Here is a 17999-nt window from a genome sequence, read left to right as displayed (position 1 = left end):
AAACTTAGTTGACCTGGCAGATCAAAGGGTGGGTTTTATATCATATTTAATAATTTAGCATGTCACATAATAATTTAGCAACTTTGTGGATTATTCTTACTCCTCTAGCATGTAGACACTCTAGCAGAGATCAGAATAGTACTTCATACGACATGACCTACTTTATTTTGAGAAAAAAAAGAACCAGTAAAATGCAAGCAAACAGGCAAAAGACGACTTTACTAATACGCTACTCCTGAAACAGGCTAGTGTGCCCATTGATTTAGCCACATCCTGAGACCTTTCAAGAGACTATTAACCAGGATATACCTTGATATATACTTGAGGAAAAACATTTCAGATTATAGCCTGAAATAATAAGTTAATGTCAAAGTTTGAGGACTGTGAGTGACCAGCAGAGTCATGCTTCACTGGGGAGCAGCTATCTGAGTTCCTGTGGACTCAGGAAGGTCACTGCTAGCTGTGACACCGGGGAAGCCTGGGAGGGATGCCAAGGTGGCCAAGGTGTAGTGGCTAAGGCCCAACTGCACATGGAAGCCCATTGGCATGGAAGCCCACGGCCCTCCAGCTCCATCCATCACCTGCTGCCCCTGCCAGCTGCAACAGCAGCAAGACCAGCTGTTTTCTCATTTGCAATTTATCTATATAAATACACAGATCCATATTCTCTAACCTACTGTTTGTTTAATTTGGGGTTTTTATTTTGTTTGTGCTTTGGTTTTGGTTGGGTTTTTTTGGTGTTTTGTGGGCTTTTTTGGGGTTTTTTTGTGTTTTGTTTGATTGATTGGTCATTGTTTTGGTTTTTTTTCATAAGGTCATCTCCATGTAGTTTTTGTGCTGCTAATGAATACTTGAAAATGTCTGCTCCTCTCTCAACAGCTCTGACACCAGGGGAAGAGAGGATGGTTTCAAATTCAAGAGTGACTTTCACTGTCAAACCATGAAACAAAGCTAGTGCTGATGCCTCCAATTTCAGTCTTATTTCACTCGTCTCTAACGTTTTTTGTCTCCTGAAAGGGGAAGGACTCTTTAGGACAAACCAGTACTGCCTGGAGATTAGTAACAGTGGTGACGGTCAATTGATCCCTAGACTCCTTCCCAGTTGCTCTTGTACTGATGAGCAAAATAATCGCCACTATATCCAATGAAACTTGGTACTTCCACGTACACTTGTCAGATTCCCATGGTTGGTGTCTGCAGCTGAGTAACTTGTTCAGTGGCTGGAAGCTCCTGCAGGTGGCAACTTTCTGTAACACGGCAATTGAGTAACATTTCCAAAGGAAGACACCTGCCAGTGTCTGGGGGTGGTGGGCAGTTGTTGTTGTTGAAGATGGCTTTCTACACCCAAGTGGATCATGTGCCAATCACTTGCCTGAAGTGAAGATCGGATCTGGGATAACATCCCTTGCACTTGCACAGAACATGCTGAAGTTGTTGTTGTTTCCCAGAAGAAACATTCATGCCGACTTTTTCTCAGGGTTTTGTGGGGAGTTTATTTTTGTTCCATTTCTTCCTGTTTACTTCCCTTCAGAGCACGTTCGCGGGTACGACGGCTGTGCCGTCTGCTGCCGCTGCGGGCACCCCGCGGCCTCGCACCCTGTGCCCGCCAGACCAAGCTGGGCATGCCACGAGGCCGCACGCAGCCCCAGCCGCCGCCGCCCCGGCCGATGGGCCGGGCGAGCGCTCCTGTCGTCCCGGGACGTCCCTGCGGGGGGGGCCGGCCGGCCGGGAGAGGCGCGCGGCGCGGCCGGGCTGGGGGCCGTTCCAACGAGGCCCGAGGGGCCGCTCCGGTCACCGCGGCTCGTTCCCGGCGCAGGCCCGGGGCGGACACCGAGGCACGAGCCTTCCCGCGGGCTGGGACGCGCGCCCCGGCACCCCCCGGGCCGGGCGGGCAGCGGCGGAGCGGGGCGGCGCGGAGCCGGGCCGGGCCGGGCCGGGCCGCCCCTGCGGGAGGAGGGGATCAGCGGCGGCACCTGTGCCTGCCGGGGCGGGCCCGGCCCCGCCCTTGCGGCTTTAGGGGAGCGTTGCGGGCTGTGCCGCTCGGCAGCCGGGGCAGGGCGGCGGCCGTTTGGCGCGATGAAGGGTGGCGGCATCGAGAACTCGGCGTTTGAGCCACCGAGCCCCGACCTGGGCCGTCAGCGCCGGGCGAGCCCTGCCGGGGCAGGTGCCGGCGACCCTGCGCGGGAGGAGGGTCCCTGCGGGTGGGGCCGCTGCGCCCCGAAGGCTCTGCAGCTCTGCAACAACCCCGAAGGCTACCTAGCTGCCTATAGCCTCCTGGCTATCTTTCAAGGTAACCCCTCGCTGCCCTGAGCAGCAGGCCCTGCCCCCTGCCCTCCATGTGGAGCCCGGCCCCAGAGCCTGGTCTGGGAAGGGCAGGGGAAGGCTGATGGTGGTGCTGGGTGGTGGGGGAGCCTGGCAGGGTCCCTGCAGCTGCCCGCGTCTGGTGCTTGTTGCTGAGAGCGATGGTAATGGCTTCACTAGGGGAGGAAGCTGCCCTGGGTGGGGAAGTTGCTCCTGCAGTGTTGCTCTCTGTTCTTCAGTTTTTTCTTCCTTCTTTTTCTGCCTACCTTTGTGACCACTGCTGACTCCGTGGTCTCAAACTGTGCCCTTCATACTCTTGCCTACACTGCATCCCCATGGCAAACAGGGACGCAGTGCTTCATCAGTGAGACACATGAGCTAGGGAATAAACCACAATATAAACCAATCGACATAGCTGTAGTGCCCTAGAATGTACTTGGTTAAATACCTATAAACTAGAAAGTGCCTGGGTGTGGTTGGGTGGTACTTTGTGTATGAATGTAAAAAAAATCTGGTTTTGTTCTGTGGATCTTCCTACAGCCATCTTTTAAGCAACTAATAGCTTAATTTAACCATGGGGGAAACCTGAATTTTAGCTTGCTCTTAATCTGTGTTGCTTAGCTTCAGATATTCTAGTCTATATTTTGTGTTTTCCATAGCAAGATTTGTTAGGGTGTTGGCAATCCTTAAGCTTAGAAAGTAGTAAAAATGGCTGATGGGGAAGAGAAGCATTAGTGTACCAAATGTATGAACTTCAGTTTTGTAAAGCTTAGATGTTTGTCTGTCAAATGGAGCTATTGGATTCATGTTCAGAGCCCTTCAACTTTTATTAGACTAGCTAGGAAAGAAAACTGTTTCCTGAAAAACTGGAGCTTTAGAGCTCATCTGAGTTGCTTGTAAAGAATGAGACTGCTGTAGAGGGGTGGTGGGAGGTTCAGAAGTACTTCAGTGCTAGGAGAGCAAGCAGCCTGTTCCAAAGGTATGCAGGATATAAATGGTGGTGTTCCTGCCTGGAACCACACTGAGGTAGCTGGGATGGTCTGAGGACAACTTGAGGAGAAAGTTTTGCTTAAAACCTAGAAGGATCTGACAGCTACTTGGGTTGCTTGGTGCCTCTCAGTGTGTGTTCCTATGACTCTTTCTGATTTCAGCCTGTTAAGAATCTGGTATTTTCTTGCCATACATGGGTTGTGTTAGAAAACAAGTATCTAGAGATTTTTGGGCATAGCCCTTACATGTATTTGAAATGTCATGCTACAGGTGGTAGGACCAGGTGATTGCTGTTGCTGTTGTCCTGCTGTTAGCTCCAATTTATTTTTTATAACATAATAAAAAGAAAGGGAGAGGTGGAAGAACAGAATAGCAGATTTCAATGCTAACTGAGTAGTAGACCACCGCTATTGTAGCTTAAGAATATGGATAGGCAACCAAAAATGCCCTGAATGTGATCCTGGGAAGTTTCATATTATGTTACACTAGTCAAAGTGTTTTGAATATTTCCACCACTACTAAATTTGCTATAGCACTGTTTCTTAAAATCCAGCATGGTGTGCTAATATGATCATTTGCTCAGATGAATAATTATATTGTGTCACTTAAATTTTATTTTTTATTAGTACTGTGGATAGGTTCCCAATCATAAAATAATAATAATAATAAAAAGCATAATAAAAAACTCTGTCCCTTTAGGATGCTGTGGGTGTTGGTTATGACATGTATCCAGGTCTTTGTCCTGTTATCTAACCCTAGGTGTATACCAGACCTCAGAGAGGTACCAGTCTACTCTAGTTCAGATTTAGGTCCTTAATGTTATGAGGTTTCTGATGCTTGTTTTGAAAGCTGACATAGGCAGGGCTATTATAGACCTTGTGGCATTCTTAATGATGTTATCTGAATTTTCTGAACAAGTACCTTGCCTTTGGCTAGATTGTAGAAAGGAAATTAAGTACTGAAGACTTTGATTGCAACTCTTTGAGAAGCAGAGAAACGGAATATTTTCAGACAAAAAATTCAGTGCTGCATGTGAAATCTTATAAAAATACTCACATCTTGCAGCTAAAAGCTTCAGATAAAAGCATGCAGAACACAACTGAGATTTTTGAAGCTGTGTGAGCTGTGTGTACTGTGCTCTAGCTTTGGATCTCACTTTTAATTTACACTCCAAATGACAGAAACCGTTACTGATGAAGGTAAAATATGTCTGTAAAACTTGCTAATGCACTTCTAGGGCAGTTTATTTGCTAATGCACTGAAGAGTAATGAATTAATGCTTAACACTTAGACAATGAGTGAACATAGTAGGTAGTTACCTGCAGTAACCTGCTGCATGTCTGTAGGTTTTTGAATGTGTGTGTCTAAGTGAAGGCATGTATTTATTAGGTTATTTTCTAGAGACTCTAGAAAAGAATTTGTTATCATTAGCACCTGATTTGCTGTATTTCGGTTTCTTGGAAGATTCCAGGTGTAACTTAACACTTCATTTCTGGCTGTTTTGTTTAAAATACTGTTATGGCTTCAGGGGGGCCAGGCTAATTTTATGGTAGCAGTATGAGGACCATACTGGTCTGGAGAGGGTCTTTGGGAGGGACAGAACAGAGAGGGATCGGTATTCCCTTCCATTTCTTGCTGAACTCTATAAAAGCTAGGAGGACAAGAAGTCTCCCCCATTCCTTCTCCCTTGTTCCTTGCTGCTCTCCTGGCCTTGGAGGGAGGCTCCTGTTTTTTCATGAGCTCGGCACATGCTCTGCAGCATCCAAATCTATTAGGTGCTGGGAAGAGCTGTGAACCCCTTTCTGAAGTTGGCTCTGCCACAAGGGACTTTGAGACTCTTTAATTCTTCAGAATCAGGTTTTATATGTATTTGTAGATACCTTTTCTTGTCCCATATGTTACTGTCCCTTCCAGTACACTTCTTCCAGTTTTAATTTCCAACCTTTAGGTCTCTCTTCCTTATTCACATTTTATCATCTTTTGGGAGGATGAAGGGGGGGTAACACAGGGCGATTCTGTTACCTGTTTTTTTGGTTCACCCTGACCACTAGACAAGTACAAGTATATGTGAAACCTGTATTTCCAGAATAGAAACCACTTATTTGTGTAGAATGTGGTTACATAACTAATACATGTATGGCACTTAGAGTTACATAAGTGCATGATTGCATCTTGCAATACAAAAACCGGACGTACTGCTGTTCATAGCTGTTGTAGCAAACAAGGTAGAAGTTACCTTGGTAATTTGTGTGCAAGAAGGACTGTTTATTCCTCATGTCAGTAGTATTTTTATAAAACAAAACAACAGAACTACTGTTTGAGACTGGGCCAGTCTAATTTGTATGAAAAAAAACTTCAGGTAACACTACTATTTTATAACCTAATTAGTTTTTTTAATTCTAAGGAGTTGTTAATTTTTCTAATGGAGTGTCTGCGTGCCAGTGCTTTAAAGCCACCATAGTTAGAAAAGCTCTAGAGCACTTTGTTGTTAAATGGAGGAACCAGAAATTCTTCCTGTCTTTCGTTAGAGAAATGAAGCTGTTCTATGATTAATCTGGATTTTGTGGGCCAGTGCACACTACCTAAATCTCTAAAAGAGGTAGCTGTAGAGTAAGGTTTTGTGTGAGAACTGTTAAAATATAATATCTATTCTAGTATTTAAGTGTGACGATGTCCTTGTAGAATTATTTTTTTTTTTTTTTATCAAATTAGTATCAGCCAGGTTCAATCTTTTCTGAAGGTACTGTAGTGATGAATGCCTAGGTGATGGCATTGCGGAAGCTGTACTGCCATTCATCACATCGACGTTTTCACGGATGAAATCTAGTTATCCATTAAAATTAACTGCAAAGTTTTATGGCTTTTGGGATGTAAATTCGAAGTGGCAACTTAAACAACAGGTAAAAGATAATGTCTTCTAGTTCTGTAATCAAATTGTCACACAGTGCACCTACTTATGTGGATATTTTAAGGCCTTAGTTAATGTTTGAAGTGTTGGCAAATGGGAAAAACTTGTTTGTGCATTCCTTCATGCTAGTATTGTTCTTTGCTAGTATTCCTTCATGCAAGTATTGGTCAGTGCTCCTTAAGAAGAAAAGAGGAAAGCTGCTGAATGTATAAATAACAGCAGTGGTGTAACACCTGAATAATTCTGTTAATCCCATAGGATTTTAAGTGCGGTGGTCAGACTGACAGGAGGAATTGTCATCCTTGGTAGTAAGGCCATAGCAGGGTATTAGAAAATTAAGGCTATTCCAGGAACTGCCTCCATAAAGAAAGCTGAAGTGTTCAGTTATGATAGGGATTACTCTGGTAAGAAAAGAGCTGGTTGATCACAAATTTGGAGTATTTTTTTACATGTGTAGAGCACTCTAGGCAGATCTGTTCAAGTTCAGCCTGCATTGTTGCACTTCTCGATGGTGCAGTGCTTGTTAAAAACTAACTTCCGTCGATTGCTGTCCCCAGCTATCTGTCCTCCTGTTCTTGGAATGACCTTAGAGAATTGTGCTTGATTTTAGAAATAGGAAGGATAACTGTAGGGTCTATGTAATGAGATGCTCATCAGTCATCTGAGAGATTACAGAGCTCTTAATCTTATTTGCAGCTGTGACTCTGAAGACTTCCTAAATTGCTATATGTTTTATTATGGGCATAGTTTCATTAGACTGTCATTATCTGACTCTGATAGAAAGTAAATGTGTTAATCTCGCTTGTAATAGAATCCTATTTTGGGACTGTTACAAGTAAACTCTTGTAAATTTAACTATTTCGTGTTTTGCATATGAACAGAATAAGAGGCAGAATCAGAGATTCAAGGTGTAGTATCTAAAACAAATCCTTTTGTAAAAATGAATGGTGTGTATAAGTGTAAATTGGCAAATGCAGCTTAGTTGCTTCTACTCCTGGATCAGTTTTTTCGAGTTTGCTTATGCCCAGGCACCTTATGCATGGCCGTGTCCTCAGGTTTTAGGATACTTCTGCTTCAGAGAACTTCAAGATTCACAGGATGAACTTTCTTATTAGTAAATCAACGCAGTTGCACTGAAAGAGTTGCAAACTATAATTAAATAGCTTTATACTTTTTTTTTATATTACAAAGGAGGATGTCAGTTCAAAAGCCTTCTTGTATCTCCCTTTCATGACGGCAGGGAGGGAAGTGATGTTTGTTTTAACAACCATGATTTGAAAGCTATGTCCTGAACTTGATTCAGTTGTAGCTTGACTAGTTTTCATTTCTCAATATCTTACAACACGGTAATTAGTTTTGTTAGAAATTTGTGCTCCAAGCTGAATCTGGAATCTTAATACATGAACAGAGTTTAAGGCATGGTATTTTGCTGGTTTCACACTTCAGTGTTGAATCTTTAATGCCCACAGGAAAAAGCAAAATTGAATGGGGCAGTCCTATGCAGTTTGGCTGTCTTTATGTGGCACTGTATCAATCCACTATATACCTGGATTTAAAAGCTAATAAATACCTTAAAATATAGCTTTGTACATGTATTCATTTTAGCTCTTCCATTATGTGATAAGCTTACCTTTGCAACTTATCAAATTAAAGTATCTTTCACTAATTATCTTTTTTTTTTTTTTAGGTATTGTGGTAAATGGCCTGATTAATGTTAGTATTTCAACAATTGAGAAGCGTTACGAGTTGAACAGTTCCCTCACTGGCTTAATCTCTGCAAGCTATGACATTGCTTTTTGTATATTGTCACTGTTTGTATCTTTCTTTGGAGAAAGAGGACACAAACCACGATGGCTTGCTTTCTCAGCCTTTATGATAGGATTGGGCTCACTTACTTTTTCCTTACCACACTTTGGCAGTGGAAAATACCACTATGGAACTAAAATTGAAGGTAAGCTTATCCTTATGTTTTGAAAGGGATTAAAAAAACCCGTATCTGTAGTGATGGTGCAACTCTTAATTTGGTACATGTTACAGTTCTGAAAATAGAGTATTAGCTCTGGTACTGAAAAGAAAACTACTCTGAGGCTCTTTAGTTCAAGAGCTGTCTCTGCACAGTGAGCTTTCTTTTTCAGAAGAGATCTTGGCATCAGTATCAGTTTTTTCTCATAAGCAACATTTGAATAAAATGCTTTTTTGACTTACATTGATAAATACAACTAAAATTCACTCTGAATAAATAAATTATCTGGCATTTCTTTGTGAGTAGGAGTTCAAGTTAGTTCAATGGCGTAGAAGAAATGTTAGACTTACTGTCGTCTTGTTGAAAGGTGACTACATGTTGCAGTTCTTTTGGGCTTTAGTAATTCATTATCAGGTTTCACTAAGTTCTTCTAAAATGATGATTAGAAATTGTGGGTTTCTTTGAGATAGAGTGAACAGGCAGTACTCAGCTATACTGAGAGAAGCAGTACTAAAATCATGTGCAAAGCCAGTTCTCAATCTCACCAATTTGTTTCTCATAAAACAAGACTAAGTGCAGTGTGCTCCAAATCAAGTCATTGCATGTCAACTTAGTGGCACGCATTGTAACTTATAATGGAACATCCAGATACCTTTAAAGCAGGATGACTTAAATCTTTGCCCAAATTGTTATTGCAGTGTCTAATTAGCTTTATTCCTTCAGTGAGAAAGCAGAGTGCTCACTAAAATCAGTAGCTGTTAAGCTATCTGATGGAAGGGTCTCAGTCTTCTGGTTGTTGATTCCCAAATTAGTTTATTTAAGTGTGAATCATGTCGTATACTTCATGAGCTGTCTAGACATCAATCATTAGTTAAATAACTTTGGTAAGCTATTGTTCCCTATATAATAAATAAGGATTTGAGGCAGATGTTAATCAAACTTTTTTTTTCTTTTGGCCTTGTTCAGTTAAAAATTGGTGATTGCAGGCTGTGAGCAGATTATTACCCCTTAGTAACTGGCAACAACTATTACAGTCCCATTTCTCTTCAATTTCAGTTTAGGTATTACTCTCTTGCTTCACTAGTATGGAAGCTGAATGTAATACAAAAAAAGTTCCAACCTGATTGTAAGGGTTTTTTTATTAAAGCAAGTTACTGACAGGGTGGGAGTGTGAAGGGAGATGGTAGACGATAGCAATTTATCTCTCCTGCTCCTATCAATTTTGGCTGGAATCTCAATCTGCTTAATCAAACATCTGCCACTTCATCTGCCATTAATGATGCTTTAGGTGTTGATAGCTTATTAGGGCTCATGTTCTACGTTGACTTTTGAAAGTTAAAAGCTGTAGGGAAATTTTAAAATGGAACATGTGCTTTATTCATGGCACTGTAAGCTGACTGAATTTATGCTGGTTTGACAGCTATATTGCAGGTATCTGTGCTGTGACTGTGGTGAACAGCTTTAAGGACTTAAGTTGACTTAAACAAAACACTAAGATAAATGACTACAAGAGTACAGGGAATGTCTGCACCATGACAGACATCATGTAAATCTGCAAGTGCCGTGCAATGGCATCCTTTAACAGCTAAGTTTACCATGGCACATGATCTTACAGGATATCTGGTTTAGGTAGTTTGTGTGTTGATGAAGCATCTTAAGTATAGCTGCAGAATTTAATAGCACCACACTCCAAGAAACCTTATTGCTTATTTGTTTGGCTGAATAGTGTGTAGAGATCTTAATGTATTGGGAGTAAACTCTGTCTGATGCTTTTCATTAAAATCTACCACCTAATTTATTTTTAACAATTTCTAGTTGGTTACTTGATTATTTATATTCGTGTATTCCATGTCAGCACAGTGAGTTTCACCTTCAGGACAACTTCAAAGTATAGTTCAGTGCAATATTTAGTATGGCTGCCAGTTAATTAATAGCTCTAGCCTGGAAAACAAAACACATCTAGCCTCCAGTATAAGGCTTACAGGCTTTCTGGAATTTACTGTTTTACGTGGAGATATTAATCTTTCTGAATATATACATATGAAATGCTACCAAACTATTCCACTGAAAATATTTAACATAACAGTCTTCAGAAATCCATTGAAAGAGTAGCTATGAGTAGTCTAGCTATTTACAAAAATGTTTAGTCACCTTATCTTGTCTAATCTCCAGAAAGGCTTCAAACTCAAATATGTAACCTAGATGTAACCGGCTGTTCTGATTTATTTTTTTATTACATAGGGTCGTCAGTGTCTCAGCTGGCTCGGATATCTGTAGTCAGGAGCTCCATCTAGTGGTTTTTTGTAATAAAACAGTTTTGCATTCAATTACCTGTATACAGTGGAAAGAACTGTAAAACCCGCAGATGCTATAAGCAATGTACTTCCAAACTTTAGTCTCGGATCTTTCTGAAATAAGTTTACATTCTAAAAAGGTGTTTGTTACAGCAAGTGTGAAATTACATTTGACACAAGGAAGATAAATTTGTTGTAAGAGCTGTCAAGTATCAAAACAGATTATCCAGAAAGACTGTGCAGTCTCTCTCTGGAAGCTTTCAAGACCCTGCTGAGTGAAGACCTGAGAAATTCGGTCTGCATTGAGTTTTGACACTGTTTGGATTAGGAGGTTAGACTGTATGATTTTCTGATGCATCTAGCAGCCTGAGTTAACCCATGAGTCTTTTCAGTAACAAGATGTGAATGAAGTCTTTGGAAAAAAGAAATATATTTGTTATTAACAAGTCTTTGCCATTTGAGTTGAAATGTTTGTGGTGTGATTTAAAAAGAGCAGGAGTAACTTGAACACATCTTCAGTTCTCTGTTATACTGGAAACTCAAGTTGTGGATATTATTTGGGGCTGAGAGTTACTGAATCTTCTCAGGAAGGTATTAGTTGATCTTCTTTCCTAGAACATGTTAAGGACAATTAAAGATCAAAAATTGTGGTGTTTGGGTACTAATGGCAACAGAATGTGTCAGCCTCTATTTTGACTGTTTTGTCTTGCAGCATCAGTATGTCTGTTTTTTTCTGTTGGTTTTGCTGTCTGGTGAGACTATCTGATTAGTCAAATAATGAATAGTGTTGCTGTCCTGTTCACTGTTTGGTCTATTTTGCTATACAACTTTTAGAAGTATAGAATATGTTGGAAGGGACCTTAAAGATAATCTAGTTCCAACAACCCTACCATGGACAGGGATGCAGGAATAAACAGATGGTCAGAGTGAGGATAGTGGAGAGGTAGAGGATTCCCTGCCCTCTTGTCACTGGGCAGAAGGAGCAGAACTAGGTGAGGATGGAGAGGAATGGAAGCTGGTCCCTGCTACAGGCTGCCGGAGAGTCCCCTCTGGACCTCCCCTGCCTTCCCAGATGCCCTCATAGAGCAGGTGGGGCTCTGGAAATAAAGGACGAAGAAAAATAAGTTGCTAATGAAGCCCCATCAAGGGAGTTGCTGAAGCAGCCAGCTGCATGCATTAAGACTGCTTCTGTGAACAGCAAGAGGACAATGACTTATAAGAGAATCTCTTCTGAGGAGAACTGAGGGTCCCATATTCTGGCTGGACCCTTCCCACAGGGAGGTCTGTGGTGTGGGTTAGGGATATAACCAGGAAACTTCCTGGTCTGATATGGCCCTCAGATTTGAACTTCTTGAAGATTTTTAACCCTCTTTTGAACTTTCAGGTAGGCAGTTATGAGGTAGAGAGAAGTCTGAGGGTAACAAAGAAAGATTTTTAGGACCTTAGGACAACTAATCAAGGGACTGGGAGCACAAGTTGTGTTCTCCTCTATCCCTCCACTTCCTGGGAACAATGAATGGGTAAACAAAAAGACCTGACATATCAGTGCCTGGCTCCAAAACTGGTGCTACCAGCAGGACTTTGGGTTCTTTGACAACTGTTTGGTTTACAGGACACTGGGTCTACTTGCAACAGGTAAAAATGCTATCTTGCAGGGTACTAGGGCAAGAGTTAGCAGGGCTCATAGGGAGGGCTTTAAACTAGAGTCAAAGGGGGAGGGGAATAAAATCAGGCCTGCCAGAGATAAGCCTAAGGGTCAAGAGCCAACGATGAGGGTGAAATTGGTAGCCCAACTCAAGTGCATCTACACTGATGCCCACAGCATGGGCAACAAACAGGATGAGCTAGAAGCCATCGTGCAGCAGGACAGCTATGTAGTTGCCATACTGGAAGTGTCATGGGATGACTGTCAAGACTGGAATGCTGCAATGAATGGATATAAGCTCTTCAGAAGGGATAGGTAAGGAAGAAGTGGTTGTGTGGTTCTGTACTTTAGGGAATGTTTTGGTTGTATAGAGCTTGATTACAGTGATGATTAAGTTGAGTGTTTAGGGGTAAGGATGAAGGGAAAGGCAAATGAGGCAGATACTGTGTTGGGAGACCACCCAACCAGGACAAGGAGACAGATGAAGTGTACTGTAAGTGGCTGGCTTAAATCTCACAATCACTAGTCCTTGTTCTGGTTGGGCATTTCAACCTACTAGACATCTGTTGGAAATATAACACAGCAGAGAGCAGACAGGGTAGGAGGTTCTCTGAGTGTGTGGAAGATAACTTCCTGACACAGCTGGTAAGTGAGCATAGCAGGGGAGATGCCTCACTGGACCTCCTGTTCACAAACAGAAGGACTAGTGGGAGATATGGTGGTCAGAGGCTGTCTTGGGCTTAGTGATGCTTAAGCTTTCGATTCTCAATGTAAGGAGGAGAGTAAGCAAAACTTCTACCTTGGACTTCTGGGGGGCAGACTTTGGCCTGTTCAGGACACTGGTTGAGAGAGTCCCTTGGTAGACAGTCCTGAAGGACGAAGAGGTCCAGGAAGGCTGGATGCTTTTCAAGAAGGAAATCTTAAAGACCCAAGAGCAGACTGTCCCCTTGTGTTGCAAGATTAAGGATGGGGAAGACAGCAGGCCTGGGTGAACAGGGAGCTTTTGATGGGGCTTACGGAAAAAAGGAGGGTTTCACACCTTTGGAAGAAGGGACAGGCAACTCAAGAGGAGTACAGAGATCTCATTAGGTCATACAGAGAGAAAATAAGGAAGGCAAAAGCCCAGCTGGAGCTCAACTTGGAAGAGGCTGAGCTACTTAATGCCTTCTTTGTCTCGGTCTTTAATAGTCAGGCCATCTACCCTCAGATGTTCAGCCTCCTGAGCTAGAAGATAAAGACAGAAAGCAGAAGAACACCCTCATAATCCTGGAGGAAGTAGTTAATGATCTCCTTTTGCACCTAGACATGGGCCCTGATGGGATTCACCCTAGAGTACTGAGGGAGCTGGCAGCGGAGCTTGCTAAGTGTCTTTCCATCACTTACCAACAATAATGGTCAACAGGGGAGGTCCTAGATGACTGGAGGGTGGCTAATGTGATGCCCATCTACAAGAAGGACAAGGAGGAGGATCTCGAGAGCTACAAGCCTGTCAGCCTGACCTCAGTACCAGAAAAGATCAAGGAGAGGCTCATCTTCAGTGAGCTCTCACAGCAAGTGAGAGGAGCCAGGGGATGAGGGCCAGCCAGCATGGGTTTATGAAAGGGAGGTCTTGCTTGACCAGCCTGATCTCATTCTATGACCATGTGACCAGCCCTTTGGATGAGGGAAAAGCTGTGGATGTTATCTACCTAGATGTTGGTAAGGCCTTTGACAACATCTCCCACAGCATTTTCCTGGAGAAGCTGGTGAATCATGGCATAGACAAGTGTACTTACTCTTCACTGGGTAGAAAACTGGCTGGATGGCCAAGCCCAGAGCGTGGTGGTAAATGGAGTCAAACTTGGGTGGTGGCTGGTCACCAGTGGTGTCCCTCACGGCTCAGTTTTGGGGCCAGTCTTGTTCAACATCTTTATCAATGATCTGGATGAGGGGATTGAGTGCACCCTCAGTAAGTTTGCAGGAGACACCGAACTGGGTGGGAGAGTCGATCTGCTAAGAGGGCAAGACGGCACTTCAAAGGCACCAGAGGAAATGGTCTGAAGTTGCAACAGGGGAGGTTTAGTTTGGATATTAGGAAGAATTTCTATACTGTAAGAGTGATCAGGCACTGGAACAGCCTGCTCAGCAAGGTGGTTGTGTAACCATCCTTGGAGGTATTTAAAGAATGTGTAGATGTGGAACTTCAGGGCATGCTTTAGTGGCTGAGATTGTAGGGGGGTGGAGGGGATTGTTGTGTTATTTGGTGGTGCTTGTGTTTGTTTGGAGTTTTGTTGTGTGTGTTTTGCTTTTTTTGTTGTTGTTGTTTCATTGGGTTGATGGCTGGACTCTGATATAAGAGGTCCTTTCCAACCATGACTGTTCTGTGATTCTGTTTAACTTGTGTCACTTTTCCAGTCTGCTTAAATCTTAGACTGGTACAAGAAGGGGATGACATCAGTGGCTGGTGTAGAGTAATTTGGTTTGATGGCAGTTCTGACCTATGCTGATTTAAGCTAATTTTGTAGTTTTGTGGTAAATTGTCTTTGCTTTAAAAATATTTTTTATTTGAAACATTAAATATGATTCATGGCTCCACTCAGTAAGTGTACTTGCTGACTTTTAAAAAAACCAGAAAAGTCTAATAGTTGATGCAAGTGAAAGGATTATAGCTGTATTGAAATGCATATTGACAGTTCTCTTAATTTTGTAGTTAGACTTGATTATGTGGTTCTGAAAACAAACTAGTGTGGTAAGCTTCTCTTATATCACTGTCAGGATAAATTTCCTAGGCCATATAAGCTAAAGAGCTAGAAAACTGAAGGAAAAAGGCTGTAGTCAGTTATATAAACAATAGTACAGGCTTTCAAATTTGTTAGATGTGTGGAGGGGGATGGAGATTCCTGAAGAACCTCAGTCTGTGAGCTTGATTACCATTACCATATGTAATATGCTTGTTTCATATTCCTAGATCTCAAATTAGGCTAAATTTGTCATTGAACATAATTCATGGCATTTTCTTGCTGTGCATTACTTGTTCTCTCATGTATATTTAACAAGATACTATTATTTTTGTACTACAATAAAATTAAGTAGCTAAATGATGTCTTAGACTTGCCCAGTAGGTATTAGATGTTAATTTATAACTGCAGATATATTCTATGTAAGTGTTGTACTTTAACAAGATACTGTATGGCATGGTGTCCTCCTATAGGCAGTTTTAGATTCTGTGCATGTAAATAGTACAAAGTTAACCTGATTTAAGACTTAATTTCCTGCAGAAAGATTGATAAAGAAGGCCTATTGGCAATACTCGTAAGACCCTTCATTTTCAAACTAGTGATTCATAATAAAATGTTCCCCATATAGTGTTATGCTAAAATATATATATTAAAATAAGGTTTTCTCCTAAGTGGAAAGGAGGAAAAATTTTAATGATTCCTTCTCTTAGTTTTCCTATTACTCTTCATTGACCAGTTTTTGTGCAAGAGCACTGAACTACCTGTTGTGTGCTACATGACTCCACTATGGTGCTGTTCCTTCTGGAGGAAGGCATGATAAAACCCATGTATGGATTTATGATAACATCAGTGTATATAGTTCCCTTTAAGTACCTGTGTGGCAAGCACTTCCTTGTGGTTTATGTCCTGTGAGCCCAAACTGTGGACAGTTTTACTTAAGTAAAAAGTGTTTACAAATATAAAACAACCTGAGACAAGTGATGTAATTTTGTAGCAAAGTATTGAGAATTCATCAGTCTACTTATCTGATCTGAAGGGTGTTTTCATATATTTGCTCAGTATGGCTTGTTTTTGTCATATAGAATCATAGAATCATGCTGGTTGGAAGGGATCTTGAAGATAATCATGTCCCACCATTACCTAAATCCCCCTGTCATAAACTAATTTACCTGTTAAGTGCTTAAATCATGTTGCTAAGCACTGTATCTGCATTTCTTTTAAATACCACCATCTCCCTGGTCAGCCAGTTCTGCTGTCCAACAACTGTGTTGGCAAAGAAATTCTTTCTAATACCCAATCTAAACCTCCCCTGGCGCAGCTTCAAGCCATTTCCTCTCATCCTCTCATTATTCACCTGAGAGAAGAGGCGAACTCCAATGTCCCTACGCCCTGCTTTCATGTAGTTGTAGAGAGCAATGAGGTCTCCCCTCAGCCTCCTCTTCTTCAAACTAAACAATCCCAGCTCCCTCAGCCTCTCCTCATAGGGCTTTTTCTCCAGACCTTTCACCTTGGTAGCTCTCGTCTGGACATGCTCCAGCAACTCTACATCCTTCTTGTAGTGAGGGGCCCAGAACTGCACACAGTACTTGAAGTACAGCCTAACCAGTTCTGAGGGCAGGATCACCTCTCTACTCCAGCTGGCCACACTATTCCTGATGCAGCCTAGGATGCCGTTGGCCTTTTTGGTCACCTGGGCACACTGCTGGCTCGTGTTAAGTCAGCTTGATCCTCTTCCTTAGGGTTGTGTACTCTTCTGTGGAAATACCTGGAAAGAATCATGCTCCTCTTTTTGATCTTGTCACTTGGGGCTGTCTGCTGCTAGAAGTGCAATGGTAGAAAGAGAAAGAAGAGGAGAAGGCATATACTCTGTCTTCCTCTTTCCTCTTCCTTCCTCATATTGCCAAACATCACTTGAGTAGGTGCAACCTTAGGCTCTTCTAGCTCTGCTTCTCTCTTTGTGTGTGGGGGCAAATACAGAGGCTTTATGTTAACTTCTCATTCTGGAGATTAACAATGTGCAGTCTATGAGCACACTGAATGGTGTGGGTTTTTTTCAGGGAAGCACTTCCCAAAACAGTGTATGAGAAAGGAAAATTTGTCTTTGCTTGTGACTCTGACTGCGGTTACCTCTCCAGCAGTCCAACTTTCCTCAGGTTTTTCAGGCTGCTCTGTCACTAAAGAATGGAATTTGTTACCTCTCATCAGAATTGTTGTAAGGTACAAGAACATGATGAAGTGTCTATTATGTAGGTTTGTTCACTAACCTTTTGAATTACCATTTGACAGTTTTTTGCATGCATCTGGTCAATAATGCTTTCAACAAGCCAAAATGTTTTAATAAGTGTGTCATCCATCTTTCCAGGTAAGGAAAAAAAACCAAGCCATGGTAGTATTTCTTTCGGGGAATATGATATCATAAAAACTTAGGGCACTGTCATATAGGGCCAGAAAATTAAAATAGCAGCCTGACACTATCAGTACTTAGTTTGTAGTTTAGTATAGGCTTTTCTGCAGTTGGACTGTGTGTTGGGTAACAGAATTTTAGCCTTATTCTCTCTGTCTTTCAGACACATGTCAAGTTTCAGGAACAACCTCTGCTAACTTCACTTGCAGTACCAGCACAAAGTCTTCACTTCCAAACTATCTGTATATCTTTATCCTGGGACAGCTGATGCTGGGAATTGGAGGAACTCCACTGTATACTTTGGGTACAGCTTTTATTGATGATTGTGTCCCAAAACACAAGTCTTCTCTTTATATAGGTAACTTTTAAAACTGTTTATAACACATTGTCTGGATAGATCAGACTGCAGTGCCTTAAAAATGCTTTTATTATTTCCTCTAATTAAATCAATCTTGTAATTGTTTACTTATGTGCATAAAATGTTTTTATATCAGTTACTGTGCAAATTAGGTATTAGTTTACTGCAAGTGTCAAGTCTTTTCAATAGTTATTTTGCAGAGCAAGGTTAGGCTATTTGGCTCACCACTCCTGCTGTTTTTTCATGTTGGTAGCTGAAAGTGATGAAACAGTTAATGTAGCCTGCCTATTAACAACAGGATAAGTTGTAGCAAATTTATTTTCCATTGTTATGGATCTTTACTGTATTCTTTAACAGTTTTATTTACCTTCTAGCAGTAGGCTGTCATCTCAGTGCAGGGACACTGCTATGCATTATAT

General features: G+C 41.8%; 1 protein-coding gene across 1 annotated transcript in view; it reads left to right on the top strand.

The window, feature by feature from the left end:
- The first annotated feature begins 2076 nt into the window (after nucleotides 1-2076).
- Nucleotides 2077-17999, top strand: part of SLCO4C1 (solute carrier organic anion transporter family member 4C1) — a 32575-nt gene continuing 16652 nt past the window's right edge. The window contains exons 1-3 of the mRNA XM_051643657.1: nucleotides 2077-2290; nucleotides 7887-8150; nucleotides 17386-17580. Coding sequence (XP_051499617.1) covers nucleotides 2077-2290; nucleotides 7887-8150; nucleotides 17386-17580 — 673 coding nt within the window. The remainder of the gene's footprint in view (nucleotides 2291-7886; nucleotides 8151-17385; nucleotides 17581-17999) is intronic.

This window comes from Apus apus, chromosome Z (assembly GCF_020740795.1).
Source record: "Apus apus isolate bApuApu2 chromosome Z, bApuApu2.pri.cur, whole genome shotgun sequence".
NCBI classification, from domain to species: domain Eukaryota; kingdom Metazoa; phylum Chordata; class Aves; order Apodiformes; family Apodidae; genus Apus; species Apus apus.
This window is presented reverse-complemented; position numbering and strand designations above follow the sequence as displayed.